The 15,766-nt window shown below is 42.6% G+C and overlaps 1 protein-coding gene across 7 annotated transcripts in view; it reads left to right on the top strand.

The window, feature by feature from the left end:
* HECTD4 (HECT domain E3 ubiquitin protein ligase 4) overlaps positions 1 to 15,766 on the top strand; it is a 188,927-nt gene that overhangs the window by 138,849 nt on the left and 34,312 nt on the right. For all 7 annotated transcript variants that reach the window (XM_072802573.1, XM_072802574.1, XM_072802572.1 and 4 more), the window contains 10 exons: positions 2,492 to 2,595; positions 4,392 to 4,553; positions 4,661 to 4,809; positions 5,092 to 5,171; positions 7,494 to 7,657; positions 8,301 to 8,538; positions 9,327 to 9,463; positions 9,885 to 10,011; positions 13,648 to 13,785; positions 15,346 to 15,482. In XM_072802573.1, coding sequence (XP_072658674.1) covers positions 2,492 to 2,595; positions 4,392 to 4,553; positions 4,661 to 4,809; positions 5,092 to 5,171; positions 7,494 to 7,657; positions 8,301 to 8,538; positions 9,327 to 9,463; positions 9,885 to 10,011; positions 13,648 to 13,785; positions 15,346 to 15,482 — 1,436 coding nt within the window. The remainder of the gene's footprint in view (positions 1 to 2,491; positions 2,596 to 4,391; positions 4,554 to 4,660; positions 4,810 to 5,091; positions 5,172 to 7,493; positions 7,658 to 8,300; positions 8,539 to 9,326; positions 9,464 to 9,884; positions 10,012 to 13,647; positions 13,786 to 15,345; positions 15,483 to 15,766) is intronic.

The raw sequence follows: 15,766 nt of genomic DNA, 5'->3' as shown, positions 1-15,766 counted from the left end.
TATTCATGAGAGACACAGAGAGAGATGCAGAGATACAGACAGAGGGAGAAGCAGGCTCCATGAAGGGAGCCTAACATGAGACTCAATCCTGGGACTCCAGGATCACACCCTGGGCCAAAGGCAGACGCTCAAACCACTGACCCACCCAGGCATCCCTATTGATGAATTTATTGATACTTGTTTGTGCTTTTTGGCTATTACCAATAATGGTGCTGTTAATATGCATATATAAGCACTTATGTGGACAAATGTTTTCAGTTCTCTTGGGCATATGTAGGAGTGGCATTGCTGGGTCATATAGTAATCCTGTGTTTAAATTTTGAGGAACTGCTTGCTTTTTTGAAAAACTGTTTTCCACAGCAGCTGCACCATTTTACACTGCAACCAGCAGTGAATGGGGGTCCTATTTATTCCACATCCTCATCAGCACTAGTGTTGTCTTTTTGATTATAGTTATCCTAGTAGGTAGGAAGTAGTATTTCATTGTGGTTTTGATTTGTGTTTTCCTAATGACTAATGATGTTGAGCATACATTCATGTACTTATTGGTCGTTTATCTTCTTTGGAGAGATGTCTATTTGAATCCCTTGCCCATTTTAATTGGGTTGTCATCTTATTGTTATAAGAGTTCTAGGGTGCCTACGTGGCTCAGTCAGTTAAGTGTCTGCCTTTGATTCAGGTAGTGATCTCAGGGTGCTGGGATCGAGCCCCATGTTTGGCTCCCTACTCAGTGGAGTCTGTTTCTCCCTCTCCTTCTGCCCCTCCTCCCACTCATGTGCGTGTTTTTTCTTGCTCTCTCCCTCAAATAAAGAAAATTTTTAAAAAATTATAAGAGTTCTTTATTTTTTAAAAAAATTTATTTATTCATTCATTCGTGCACATGTGAGCAGGAGGAGGGATGGAGGAAGAGAGAATGAGAGTTGGACGCTTAACTGACTAAGCTACCCAAGCACCCCAATTGTAAGAGTTCTTTGTAATTTTAGCTATACTAGTCCCTGATTGGGTAGTACATAAATCTTTTCTCCCATTCTGTGGGTTGTGTTTTCTTCTTTTTTTTGCGGGGGGGGGGGGGGGTTGTGTTTTCACTTCCTCAGTAGTGCCCTTTGAAATACAAACCTGTTTCATTTTGGTGAAGTCCAATTTATCTGTTTTTTCTTTTGTTGTTTTTACTTTTGGTGTCATATCTTAAACCATGGCATAATCCGAAGTCATGAAAATTTACACCATTATTCTAAAAGCTTTATAGTTTTAGCTGTAACATTTTTTCAGGTCACTGATCCATTTTGAGTTAATTTTTGTGTGTTGATTGAGGTACTGCCAAGACCCCTGACTCTTGACTCTCCTAGACCATTGCTCATATTGCCAAACTACCTGGAGTTCCCTTCCTTCTCTGCTTATTGAAACCCTACCTTTTCTAAGATCTAATTCAAGTCTGTTTTTATGAAGCCTTCCTGGGTCCTGGAATGAAGTCGTCACCTGCTCCTCTATGCCTATGTTTGTGCTTGGATCCTATCTAAGAGACCCGTACTGCAGCCTTGTACCACATTCTTTCTTTCTCTTTTTCTTTTTCGTTTTCGTTTTCGTTTTCATTTTTTTTTTTTTAAGATTTTATTTATTCATGAGAGACACAGAGAGAGGGAAGCAGAGGCACAGGCAGAGGGAGAAGCTCCCTGCAAGGAGTCCGATATGAAACTCGATCCCGGGACCGCAGGATCATGCCCTGAGCCAAAGACAGACTCTCAACTGCTGAGCCACCCAGTCGTCCTTAATGTTCTTTTTTGTACACGTGAATGCATGTACACATCTCATCTGTCCTCCCAGAATAGGAGCTCATGTATCTTTGTATTCTCCAGCATCTAGCACTGTACCTTTCTTAGGAGATGTTAAATAGATAGTTTTAAAAAATCAGTTTCAATGATGAGAATAATAGCTTCCATTTATTTTATTTTATTTTTTTTAATTTTTATTTATTTATGATAGTCACAGAGAGAGAGAGAGAGGCAGAGACACAGGCAGAGGGAGAAGCAGGCTCCATGCACCGGGAGCCCGACGTGGGATTCGATCCCGGGTCTCCAGGATCGCGCCCTGAGCCAAAGGCAGGCGCCAAACCGCTGCGCCACCCAGGGATCCCTAGCTTCCATTTATTGAGTGTTCGCCCTGTGCCAGGGACTTAGCCAAAAGCTCCACTTGTGTTACTTCATTTCATATTCAGGACCTTGAACAGGTGCTATTGTTACTCTCATAAGTGAGATGGTAAATATTGAGTAAGGAAGCCAGATTCTAAATCCAGGCAACCCCACTTCAGAACTCATGCACTTGACCACATTGCTGTGCTGCTATGTGTAGTAGACATACCTCAATCTGTTTGTTTTTGGTAAGAATTTGAATACTCTCTGAAGCAATTTATTGCTTTGACGCTCCTCAAGAAGAGCTGGAGCTCTCTTGGGGCTTTTGGGACTTATTTTCACTTGTTTGATGTATCCCCTCCCAGGGGAGCGACTGGCAGTTGTGGAGGTGCAGTGTGAACGGCTGCGAATGCTCTACCGTGACTGTGCTCGGCCGCCACCACCTCCGCTGCAGGCTGACCGGAGACAGGTGAGCCCCATGCCGTGCGTACCACTGCCTGCCCATTTGCAGCATGCTGTATTAGAGAATGCCAAGTGGCACCTTAGTAACTAGCGTGAGCATTTGCAAATCCATTTGGAGGTACACACCCTGATGACATGCTATTATCTTTGAATGTCAGAGTACATTGATTTGACATTCTGAATAATGAATGATGACAACAAAGGAGCAGAACTCATTCATTTGTAAATAATTTCTTACTCTATCAATAACGGAAAAGAACTTTCAGAATTTTAGATCTGTAGTCCATCTTATAATGATACGTGTATGAATAGAGACTGAGAGGTGATTAAAAAGCAAAGGTGGCAAAGTGTTCAGAATTGGCACCTCTGTGAATGTTCTTAGCAGCTTATTTGTAATAACCAAAAAGTGGAAACAACCTAAATGTTTATAACCTGACAAATAAATTCATAAAATAGGGTGTATCCCCATAAAATGGAATGTTATTCAGCCTTAAAAAGTGAGGAAGTAGTGATCCATGTGACAATATGGATAAACCCTGAAATTATGCTAAGTGAAAGAAGCCAGTCACAAAAGACCACATATTATGGAATGTCACTTACTTGAAGTGTCTAAAACAGGCAGATCTAGCGACAGGAAGCTGATGGGTGGTTGCCAGGGACTGCAGGGGTACGGGGGATGAGGAGTGACTGCTTAAGGGGTAGATGCTTAAGGGGGACAAAAACACTCTAAAACTTTACAGTGGTGTTGGTCGCACAATTCTTCATATACAAAAACCATTGAATTATACATTTTAAATGGGTGTGTGTTATGTGATTTGTATCTCAAAAGCTCAGTACCTTTAGTTGAGAGTGTATAAAAATTGCCATTTTCTTACAGTTTTTCTGTAGGTTTGAAACTTTCAAAATAAAAAATTAAAATTATATGAGACAAAATGTCACCTGAAGTCTCAACATCTCCATTTAGCATTGTTAGTGTGTCAGTGAGCTGGATCACCTGTACTTTTTCCATGACAACGGATCTCTGTTTTGCATCTAGCTACTCTGCCTCCATAGATGATGAATGCCTTTCCATGTTGACCAATAGAAATTTCATGGTCCAGTGTACACTTGAGCCTCAGTTTCCCCACTTAGGCTTTCCTTGATGCCCATTTGTGTCATCTCCCATTCCCACCATAGCAGTGATGGATGTCCTTGGAGCTAATCATCACATGGATCTTTCAGTCCTTTGGATAAAAACGAAATTAATGGGCTAAAAAAATATGCTTTTATTGACAGAGAAGCATGAACCTTATGATTAGATTTATTAAAATTACATAAGTGAAAAAAATGAAGCAATTAAGTTAAAAAATGAAATGTAATATTACTCTTTCTTGATGTCGAGCTGAATAGTAAGTCACAGGAATATAAATTCTGCCCACTGATGGGTCTGAAACGTGGCCTCTAATTACACAGCCAGGATGAGGGGCTGAGGGCCCATGCTGCATGTGTGTAAGGAGGAGAGCTGTAGGAATTGAACCTCATTTGTCATCACACAAGTTAAGTGATGTCCTAAAGGAAAACTAAAAATGGCATTATAAGCTTAGGAGGAGAATAGAGGTAAGTATCAGAATGATTGGTTCTAGAGAGCAATGCTGGGCCTAGAGACTGCCTTTTTAAAAATAAAGTTTACTTTGGAAATACAAGGTATGTTCTTAAATAAAAGATGTACCTATTTTATAATACCACTAGATAAAAATTTTTCGAGACTGTAAAGAGATTAGTGTTTGCAGTTGTATTGAACAAGGCACTTTCTCCCCATTGTAGCCCAAAGAGATCACTTGGAGCCCCTCGCGAGTGTTCCCGCCTGTCCGAGCCTGCATGTTCTCATCGCATCTTACTTCTGTCACCTTCCTGGCTGACCCCAGCGCTGGGGGTGGTCTTCCCCGGGGCACATTTATCTATGCCACCTCGCCACTGCCAGTTCAGGTAAGAAATCACAGTCTCTTGCCTCTTTCCTTCGTCTTTGAAAGATGAAGCAAGTTCTAAGGGCCCGAGAGGAGCCCTCTGATTGCCCACTTCTGGTGTTTCCTCAGGCCCCATCTTTTTACTGGGAAATTGAAATTGTTTCCTATGGAGATACTGATGATGACACTGGACCAATAGTCTCCTTTGGCTTTGCCACAGAAGCAGAGAAACGAGATGGGGCTTGGACCAATCCAGTGGGCACTTGTCTTTTCCATAAGTAAGTGGCTACTATTGCTGTTACTACCAAAAAAAAAAAAAAAAAAAAAAAAAGATAGTGGGGGTGGGTGTTCTAATGCTAAAATAATATTATTATAATCTCAATCTCCAAAGATGTATAAAACACCAGTTGGAAATATATTCAAATTTAGACAAAGAGAACGGCTCTTAGGATTCCTCTTCTAATTACTCTGGTGCTGCTGAAGCTCTCAGGCCTGTTCACTACTTAACTGCCTCTGTGTCAGTCAGTCAGCCTTGTCTTTGACTTTGCTTTTTTTCATAGCAATGGCCGAGCTGTGCACTACAATGGCTCCAGTTTATTACAGTGGAAGAGCGTGCGCTTGGACGTGACTCTCTCTCCTGGTGAGTGCAGTGGGAGCTTTTTTTTTTTTACCCTATGTATTTGTTGTTTCCACATTTTGTCTAAATATGTTAAAAGTAAAGAAACTTAGCAACTGGAAATGGGCAATTTGTCTTCTAGTGAAAGCCAAGTAGGTCACTGCTGTCTGCTAGTTTACACCAAACCACTCCTTTCGTGAGGACCTTATCATTGAGAACCCTTCAATTGGTAGGGTAGGAGTCACATTTGCTTTCATTCCTCCCTCATTAGAAAAACCTGAGATTTTGCTTCTTTGAAGTTTAGCCTTCTGTCAACTTTTCATTGATGAGCAAATAAATAGATTCCAAAAAGGGGGAAAAATAAAAGAGGAGCTCTCCCACTTGCCCTGAGGCACTCATAGAATGTGTTATGTAGCTGATGTATTGTGGACTTGGTTCTTGGGAGCCTAAATATCTGGTCCTGCTTCAACAAATTTGCCCAGAAGTTTCAGTCACAGAGATCATCAATTCAATTAAGACAACAACAACAGTAAAAATTCTTTTCCCTTTCCTTTTTAGCCTCCATATAAGTATCTTGCTCTGTGTAGACAAATTAGGATCAGTCCTACCTGTTCCACCAGAGGAGCAGGATGTAGGTATTGTCCTCTTGCTGTTAGAAACCCCCAGACATGTTGGCTACTTATTTTCAGATAGTACATCTTAGCGTCGTCTCTGATGAAGCAGATATTGTTCTGTGTGATGGGTGGTCTGGGCTGCCCAGACAGGCCATAATAATTCACCCTGTCCATCAGGTAACCTCACACAGCCAGCTGGGATCATTTTGCCATCACTTAGGAAGCTGCTTGTTAACATTGCACCTTTTAGGGAGTGTAGTGTTTTCAGTTATGGTCAAGTTATGACTTAGAGATAATTTCCTGGCAGTTACTTCTCTTTCACTTCCTGGAGAACTTGGACATTTCAGCTGAGTACTTAAGTGTTTTAGGCACAAAGTGTTTTGGGGGAACACATGGCAACCATAGACAGAGTTTTTATGTGTTGCCCTCATTTGTTGTGTTTGATCACATTTTGTTGTTTGAGAAAGTCTGAGACTGGACCACAAGCAAACACGCCACCCTCTTCCTAGAGAAATGTGTCTGGGTAGGAATCAAGAACTCATTTTTTACAACTGAATGTCAACCTCTGTACCAACACTTCTGGTGTCTTCATCAGCAGATACTTGCTGGGAATCTCCTGTGTGCTGGATACTTTCCTGGGCCCTGGAGATGCCATGGGCATAGTGACATAAATAGTGACAAGTCTTCAGCCTTTGGGAAGCCCATCCTAGTGGTATCTGAAGCATAGGAAACTCTATAATCAAAAGCAGAATCGTAGAACTTCATGCACTTTCTGGAGAGTTCACAATAAGAGACTAATTATAGGGCTACCTATGCAAGCAGCGTGCCTGAAGCAGCCAGTGTGTGACTGCTGATGTGGTAGACATGCCCCTCTTGGTCTCTGAGCTACTACGCCCTCTTCAGTTGCCTCATATGAAAGCAGCTTGTCTTGTCTTAGCTTCTCACAAAAATGCCTTAGATACATAAAAGTAGCAGGGGGGACATAATGTGATTTAACAATGTACCTCTAGCTTATGTTGTGGGTTGGGTTTTATATTATTAAAACCATTTATAAATCTTCTGCAAACTTACTGAGAAAATACTGCCTTTTTACCTTTTAAAATAAGTAATTTTTAATAAGTAATAAGTAATTTTAATAAGTAATTTTACCTTAAAATAAGTAATTTTACATGTGTCAAAGAGAAAAACTTGTATTTCTCTATTTTTTAAAAAAATCCTACCCATTGTTTTCCCTTTCTGTCTTGGCTTCCAGGAAAATAAAGGCTAAATTTAATGTGTAATTGTGGTAACTGGCTTAGACACTAGGTATTTTCTTCTTTTTTCTCTTTTTTAAGCATTTTTAAGTTTATTTATTCATGAGCGACACAAAGAGAGAGAGGCAGAGGCACAGCCAGAGGGAGAAGCAGGCTCCATGCAGGGAGCCTGATGTGGGACTTGATCCCGGATCCCAGGATCACGCCCTGAGCTGAAGGCAGACGTTCAACCGCTGAGCCACCCAGGCGTCCCTAGGCATTTTCTTCTGAATAGTTTGACTTCTCTTTTTAAAATTATTTCTTTTGTATTTATACTCAAGTACAATACATAACTTCATATCTTTTTCAGGATGTAAATAATGGCAAAAATAAAGAGGGTCAGGGATATGTGGCTCCATCACACTGGTTGCAGTTTGGAAGTTTATTTAGTAATCAGTAAATGAGAAAACAAAATGTTTCCTTCCTGTTCTCTGCCATAGGTGACGTGGCAGGAATTGGCTGGGAGAGAAGCGAGGGGACCCCACCTCCTCCAGGGCAGCCAGCCAAGGGCCGAGTGTACTTCACATACTGCGGGCAGCGTCTGTCTCCATATCTTGAAGACGTCTCTGGTGGGATGTGGCCTGTGGTTCACATTCAGAAGAAGGTAGGTTATCTTACTGGGAAGGAAAACAAATTCTCCTTAGTAATTTGGATAATGCTTAACCATGCTGGGGAGGGCAGTCTACTCAACTGAATCCACCATTCAAATGCTGATCTCACCTGGAGGCACTGTTCCAGACACACCCCATAATGTTTAGTCTGGTATCCTGTGGCTAAACTGACAATAAAATTAAGCTTCTCAGTATGATTGCAAACCATAGACTTTATGGAAACAGATCTGACCCATGTCCCCATTACCTTGAAGAAGCAATGCTTGAGCCAGGTCTAGACTATTAACTGGTCTCAACTTGGCAAAATTGGAGAAGAATGTCCTCAGTGAAGGGAGCAGCTTGTGTGGTGGCATCAGGCAGAAAGGAACAGTGTTACAAATAGGAAAGGTCACTGTCCGAGTAGCAAAGGGTTGGGAGAGTGAGATGGAGGGGAGGGGAGGCGGGCTGGCCTGTGCAGAGCTCTGTCTCAGCACCAGGGCTCTCAGTTAACATGAGCCACTCTGCCTTGTTCCAATGCTTTCCCAGAGCTGGGGCCTTCTTCTGGTTTGATGTTGAATAACATTCACCTTGGAGTGTTAAATAAATGAATAAACAAACCTAGCCCCTCTCAAATCCTTTACTTGATTACCTTCCCAGAACACCAAGACTCACGCTAACTTTGGCTCCCGCCCATTCGCCTATGCTGAAGGGCAGGCCCACCGTAACGCCGCCGACCTGTGCACCGATCTGGCAGAAGAGATCAGCGCTAATTTTGAGGCGCTGCCCTTTGCCATGGCATCCGATAGTGACAACGACGCCGGCACCAGCATTGCATCAGACCCGGGCACTCATGGGCCACCTTGCCGCATTGCTGCTGTGGCTACTGCTCAGCAACGTAAGCCGCCTCCTCGCAGGGCCCCACTGCTTCCTGGGAATGCAGATGCTGCTAATTCAGAAGGCCATCCAACTTAGGCATACTGTAGTGCCCATGACTGTGGAGTAATGGGCCTGGTGCAAAGAAATTGGGGAGCAGAAGTGTGGCAGAGCAGAAAGTGCATTCCCCACATACAGGAAGCCTGCCATTACTCAGTGCGAGCAAAATATTGCCACACGGAAATGCAAGCCTGAAAGACCATCGCTTTTTATAAGATAGCTAAAAACCTCAGAATTTTATATGAAATCTTCTGTTTTTAAAATATTAATTTTTAAAATTATTTTAAAACTGAGGTCATTAAAAAAAAACCTGAGGTCATGAAAGAATAACGAAACACTAATTGTGGAATCTAGGTGGTAGGTATTAGGTATGCACTAAAAAAGCTTTCCTGATTATTTGAAAAATTTCATAATTGAATAAAACCAAGCTTCCTAAACTAAAGGCGTGTGCAGACTTTAACTGGCCCTTGGGATATTGGTTTGCAAACGGTTCTAAGACTCTGTCTGCTTCTTTATCCTGATGAAGAACTTTTCCTAATTCTTCTCTGAATTAAATGAATCATATCCATAAAAAGGACTTTAGGTTTCAGGAGAATGATACATGATTGTTATCACATGGCTCTGCGCTTCAAAATCCTTCAAAGTGCTAGGAGTCTTTCACACAAATAGATTCTGGTCTAAGGGGGAGAAGTTCATGATTTTCCTGGCCTTCTCTTGCCTAGAATTCACTGTCACTGTGCTTTGTTGCAGAATATGACAGTGACACTTCCTGTCATTACAAAGTAGAACTCAGCTATGAGAATTTCATAACCTCGGGCCCAGACCCCCACCCACCTCCCATCGCAGACGACGAAAGTGATGACGAGGACGATGACGATGTCCCCCAGGTATGAGGTCCACAGTGCTTGCACAGCTCCCTGGTGACAGGGACGAGCCCACCAGGAATGATTTTGATCTGAGGGTGCAAAGCTGGAGTGGTTACACTTCTAGTTATAGTCACTGTGTTTGAATGGTAGCTCTGGAGCATTCATCTTTCAAACCACATATCAGTAGCAATATCTTCTGGACTCTTCTTCCTGGTACTGATCTGAGTGTGGGAGAAATGCAGTACCTTTAGTGATTCAGCAGGAAGGTTGGGGGCTGTGTGGAGTGCTTCTTTAGCTTTAGAGGGAAAGAAAGGGCTTGCTAGTCTGGCTATTGCCTGCCCTGATATCTGAGGATGTGTTTCTGAGAACTATAGGTCAGAGAAGGGCTGCCGACCACACAAAGCACTCCTTCTCTGTTCATGCATTTGCCTTCTCCTTCCAGGAGGACCACTACGCCCTGCTGGTGAAAGCATGGGAGACCAAGGTGTTTCCTACTATCCGAAGACGCTTCCGCAATGAGGCAGAACGGAAATCGGGCCTGGACCAGATAAAGGGTGCTTTACAACTAGGTCTGGTGCTTTACACTTTTCTTGGGAGCTACTTCATAACTTGAAGAGCTATGCTTATATTGAAACTCAAATGTAAATCAGAAAAGAAGGGCTCCCCTAGAGTCAGGCCAGACCTAGCCGTGTCCTTTACTTTTCAGTAAAAGCCAGGCTTTTACTGAACTCTGTGGTCTTCAGCTTTCATTGCCAGACTTTTGCTTGTCAACCTAACTCCATGTTTGGGTTGATGGGCTGCTGAAATGGTTGTACTGCAACCACTGGAAAGTTGAATGGCCTGATGGTTAAATAATTTGGGCTCTCAAGTCACAGCTATGCTACTTACTGTCTGTATGACCTGAGGACAGTTACTTAACCTTTCTGGTCTTTACTAGCCTTTAAAATGGAATCAGTGTTGGTGACCGCCTTATATGGGTATGAAAAATAAGTACTTTCATACAGGTAAAGGTCCTAGGAACAGTGCCTGGCACATAGTAGTGTTCAGTTAATATAGTTCTAGATGCCACCATGATAACAGTGATGGTGGGATTTTTTTCTTTCACTAGCATGATTCCTCTAGCAAAGAATAATGCAAAGTTTGACCCCAGATGGTGGACTGTTAGTGGGGTTTTTGTTGTTGTTTGTTTGTTTTTTTAAGATTTTCTTTATTTGAGAGAGAGAGAAAGAGAGCATGAGCAGATAGAAGGAGAAATAGACTCCCTGCTGAGCAGGGAGCCTGATGTGGGGCTTAATCCCAGGACCCCAGGATCATGACCTGAGCCAAAGGCAGACACTTAACCAACTGAGCCACCTAGGCCCCCTTGTTAGTGAGTCTTGAGTGCAGGCAGCTGATTTCTGTTTTGAGGATTTTCCTCATCTTGTGAAAATACCTACTTTTCTTCCCTCGACATGGTGTTCTCAGGGATGGTATAAGAAGTTTCATTTTTGTCCTGTCAGCAGCATTGCTCCTCTTTTAGCTTGTTTGGAGATTAGGACCAATAAAGAGCAAAGCCCCCACATGACCTTTGTTTTTTGGCCAATTTATATTGAGTCCCAGATTTCCAGAATTACTTTTTTTCCCATGTTGGCACCAGGACTTGATCAGTATGTGTAAAGCTGGTTTTTATTTACTTATTTCCTTTCATGCTGTCTCTCCCCAAAGCTAAGACCTATGATAGTGGAATGGTCTTGTTTAAACTTAACCTTGTTTAATCCTAACCACGTCACACCTCCTATGACATGGTGGGATTGCTTCCTGCTTTTATCAGATTCTGGGTTCAGCTGCCAGTCCAATTCTGGGGCAGATCATTAGTAATTCTCCTTTACTCAGTTTGAGGCAGAGGGAGCAACATTAGGAAGTCCCTTGGCAGGAGTGCACTTGGGTGGTTGGGCGACCAGCAAAAAAGCCAAGCAGGTGTAGCTGAATAGGAGAGCATGAGGGAAAGGCAGCAGGACACGAGGCAAGGGGCAGGGACAAGCATTGGGTACATGAGGACTTTGGATTTTATTCTCTGCAAGATGGGAAGCCACTGGGAGGTGGTAAACAAAGGAGCAACATAATTCAGTGTAGTAGATCCCAGAGAATAAAAGAGAATTTGCTCTTCCCCATTTGTTTTCAACATCAGAGCTGAAATGCCCTTATGTGGTTTGTCAGAGTGCAGAACCAATCTTCTCTCATGCAGAAATGACTCTCACTTAATACGTGTAATGCCAGATGCACTGCCTCGAAGCACCTATGCAGCATTGATTTCAGTGTTGGGAGGGCTTCAATTCAGTGGCATCTCTTCAGCCATCCATTCATCCACTTACCCATCCCTGCAGTCAGCAAGCACCTCCCAGGTGTCAGGCCCCTGGCTAGGGAAACATTCAGTGATCAACAGCAGATGGCGTGTGATCGGGGTTGTGCAGTACATCGAGAGGCCACAGCGTATGTAGCTAGGCCAGCCTGATCTAGTGTGGCTTCTTTGGCAACCTGCTATTTAAGTGAATATCTGGAGATAACTTAGTGACAGCTGGCTTACACTCAGAACAGTGAAGCGCCCAGGGGACTAGTGCCTCTTAGTACTTTGGAGAGAGTCAGAAAGGGGATAAAATTTACAGTGTGCAGATGGAAAGCTCTTGAGTATGATCACTGTTTGCTATGCCTTCATTTTGACATCAGTTCTGCTTCAATTTGGATTTCTTTTCATGTATCTTTTGATGCCAGAGCCACCCTCAATGTCTATGGCCAAGTGTGCCTTCTCCTCCTTTGCTCCCAGTTCAATTATGGGAAGGTATAGACAGCACAGCAGGAAATCTGATCATCCAAAAGTGGCCCCTGGGCCAGAGGCAGACTGATGATTCACCCAGAAGCGCCTCCTACCCCTGAGGTGGCCTCTTGCCAAGGCATTCTCTCAGGATCCGTCTGTGTACTATGACTAGTCATATGAACTATATTAATTTAAGCACAAAGCATTTACCTTTTGAATATAGTCTCCTTCAATATAGCAGTGGCAGAGGTGAAAAAGAGGTGGTGGGTGGCTCGTGGTCCCCAAAGAGCCACCTTGGTGAGGTGGATCAACCTCCTGTTGTCAGGTCCCCTAGGAAGGCTAATGAAACTGCCCCTGTGCTGAGTGTGCTTGAACTCGGCAATCTCCTCATGCTCCTGTATTCCTGCTAAGGAGACAGCAGAGAATTTTTTTCTCCTCTCCCCAATTCCTTTGGAAAATGTTGCAAAGATGCTTTTTCCATCATCTTCCAGTTTCAGGCCACATTTCTGGTCTGTTCTGACAGTTCTTTCTCTAGGCATCCTTGTATGATTAGCAGCTCTCTCCTCCTAAAGTATGCTTCGAAAATCACCACGCCTTCTCCCTCCAGCAAGGCTGGCAAATGAAGGAGTGGGAGACCAGTGTGAGGAAGATCAGCCCGTGCGAGTGTACCTGTGGCCACACCCATGTCTGCTCCCAGGCTTCCCAAGCCAAGTGAGAGCCTAGGCAGTGCTGGCAGATGGAGACGCTGCTTCCCATGTCTCTGTACACCCCACAGTGCCCTCTCCTCAGGGCTTTGGACATTCTTTGACTGCATTTATTAATGAATAGTGGTAGTTGCTGGTGAACTCAATGATGTGTTCTCTCCCTGGGAAGGAAGAACATGGCAGATTCTGGTACTGAGTAGGGGAAGTTGGTGGAGCTCTGTCTGAAGCAGCAGATGTTTGCTGTAAAAAGTCACACAGTACAAAAATGTACAAAGTAAGAAGCAGCCTTTCCCTCACTTCTTACTCTCCACTTGTCCTCTACTTGGTTCTTTTGACTCAACTGAAATGATTACATAATAATGTCCCATGATTTTTAGCCATTCTGTATTGATGAGTACCTTCATTATTTCCATTTTGGGATTTCTCCACAGTGCTGCAAAGAGTGTTCTTATATCTTTATACACTTATATCTTTACACACTCATGCTTGTGTTTCTATAGGAGAAGTTTGAGCACTTCCTACAAGTAGGGCATTGAGTGTGTTAAACTTGCTAGATGCCCCATAATTACCTTCCCCAAAAAGCTATGTACTCCCATGGCTGGTGTTTGAGAGATTCTCTTATATTTTCTTTCTCATTATGACTCAGTGTTATGGCTGATCCAAAGACCTTGTACTCTTCGGAGAGTTACCAGCCTGGTTATGTTTTTTAGGCATGGTGGACATTGCCCGACAGACAGTTGAATTTCTCTACGAGGAGAATGGTGGCATCCCAAGAGACCTGTATCTTCCTACCATTGAAGACATTAAAGATGAAGCGAACAAGTTCACAATTGATAAAGTTCGAAAAGGTTCTGCTTACCCTCTTACTTCATCTGTGAAGCTTCCTATGGGATGAGAAGTTGGGTTTTCACTTGAGTGTGAGCAGAGCAACTGCTAGCTCCTATGGGCTGACTCTCCTTTTTCGGAGTGACAGGACCTCTCACAGCCTCTCCTCTGTGAGGCCCTAAAGCTTCCTGTTGGTCTGGCCTCTGGTGGCCTCCTGTACATTCCCCGAACTCCCTAGCATGCACAGAGTGAGACAGGCACCTGTGCAGAGGGAGAAGTGGAGCATGGGTGGAGGCTTCCAGATAGGCCTACCAGCCTTAGTCATGGCTGCTGAGCTATAATCATGAATGTGTGACTGCACTCTACTTTTTAGAATTTTAATAGAACACATTTATTCTTTTGATTAAAAATCTATTGTGTATTTTGAGGAAATGAAAACACAGAAAAGCACAAAAAAGAAAAATGGAAACCACTCATTATTAGACTTTCACAAAAATATGAGAATGTCAGGAACAGAGGAATATATATTTTCTTTCTCTTTTTTAGATATGATTTACATTTTACATTTCGATATAATCTACACTTACCATGAAATTCACCCTTTCAAAGTATACAATTCAGTTTTTAGTATATTCTTAAAGTTGTACAGCCACCAAACCATTGCGTCTAATTCCAGGACACTTTCAGCCTCCAAAAAGAAATCCTATACCCCCATCATTTCCTGTTTCTCCTTCCCTTGAGCCTCATTAATTTACTTTTTGTAGATACAGGTTTGCCTCTTCTGGACATTTCCTATAGATGGAATCATACAACATGTGGTTTTTTTTGTGTCTGGCCTCTTTCATATAGCACAGTTTTTCAAAGTTCATCCACGTTGTAGCATGTGTTAGTACTTTATTCCTTTTTATGGCAAAATAATATTCCATTGTGTGGATAATACCCCATTTTTTTAATCCACTCATCAAATGATGAACACTTGGGTTGTTTCTAACTGTTGGCTACAGAAGTAATGCTGCTCTGAACATTTGTGTTCAGGTTTTTGTGCAGACATGTGTTTTCATTTCTCTTGGGTAGATATGTAGGAGTGGGATTGCTGGGTCCTATGATAAGTTGAACTTCTTAAGGAACTGCCAGAGGATTTTCCAAAGTGACTGCACCATTTTACATTCCCACTAGAAATATACAAGGCTTCCAGTTTCTCCACATCCTTGCCAACACTTAATACGGCCTATAGTTTAGATTATAGCCATCCTAGTGGATGTGAAGTAGTGTCTCATTGTGGCTTGGTCTTCTGTCTCTCTAATAACATGGAATATCTTTTCATCTGTATCTTCATTTTCCTTTGGAGAAATGTTTATTTGAATTCCTTGTCAATTTTTTAGTTGGCTTATTTATTTTTTATTATAGTAATTCTTACAACATTTAGTTGTATGATCTTCAAGACTGAGCTTTATACCTTTTTAGTTACAACTAAACTAAGATATTGTTAGATGCTATAGAGCTATTTTCAGCCCTAAAATACAGGGTCCCAAAATAATAATGGTACTTGCTTCTGAAAAACCTTCTCCCTCTGCCCTCCTCAGGTCTCACCGTAGTAACCCGCTCTCCAGACAGCAACAATGTAGCCAGCAGTACAGTGGGAACTGCTCTGCCAAAATTCGCCATCCGGGGGATGCTAAAAACCTTTGGGCTTCATGGAGTTGTCTTAGATGTTGATTCAGTGAGTAAACAACCTTTTATATACATGGAAACTTTCATGCCCAGATGCCATGTGCCTTAAAAAACAATCATGCTGGGGTGCCCGGTTGGCTTAGTTGGATAAGTGTCTGCTTTCAGTTCAGGTCATGATCCCAGGGTATTGGGATTGAGGCCCAATCCAGCTCCCTGCTCAGCGTGGTTTGCTTGTCCCTGTCCCTCTGCCCCTGCCCCCACCCATGCTTGTGGACCCATGCTCTCTCCCTCTCTCAAATTTAAAAAAAAAAAAAAAGTTTTAAAAAACTCATA

The sequence above is a fragment of the Canis lupus genome, chromosome 27 (assembly GCF_048164855.1).
Source record: "Canis lupus baileyi chromosome 27, mCanLup2.hap1, whole genome shotgun sequence".
Classification (NCBI taxonomy): domain Eukaryota; kingdom Metazoa; phylum Chordata; class Mammalia; order Carnivora; family Canidae; genus Canis; species Canis lupus.
Note: the sequence above shows the minus strand (reverse complement) of the source record. Positions and strands in the feature narration are given on the sequence as shown.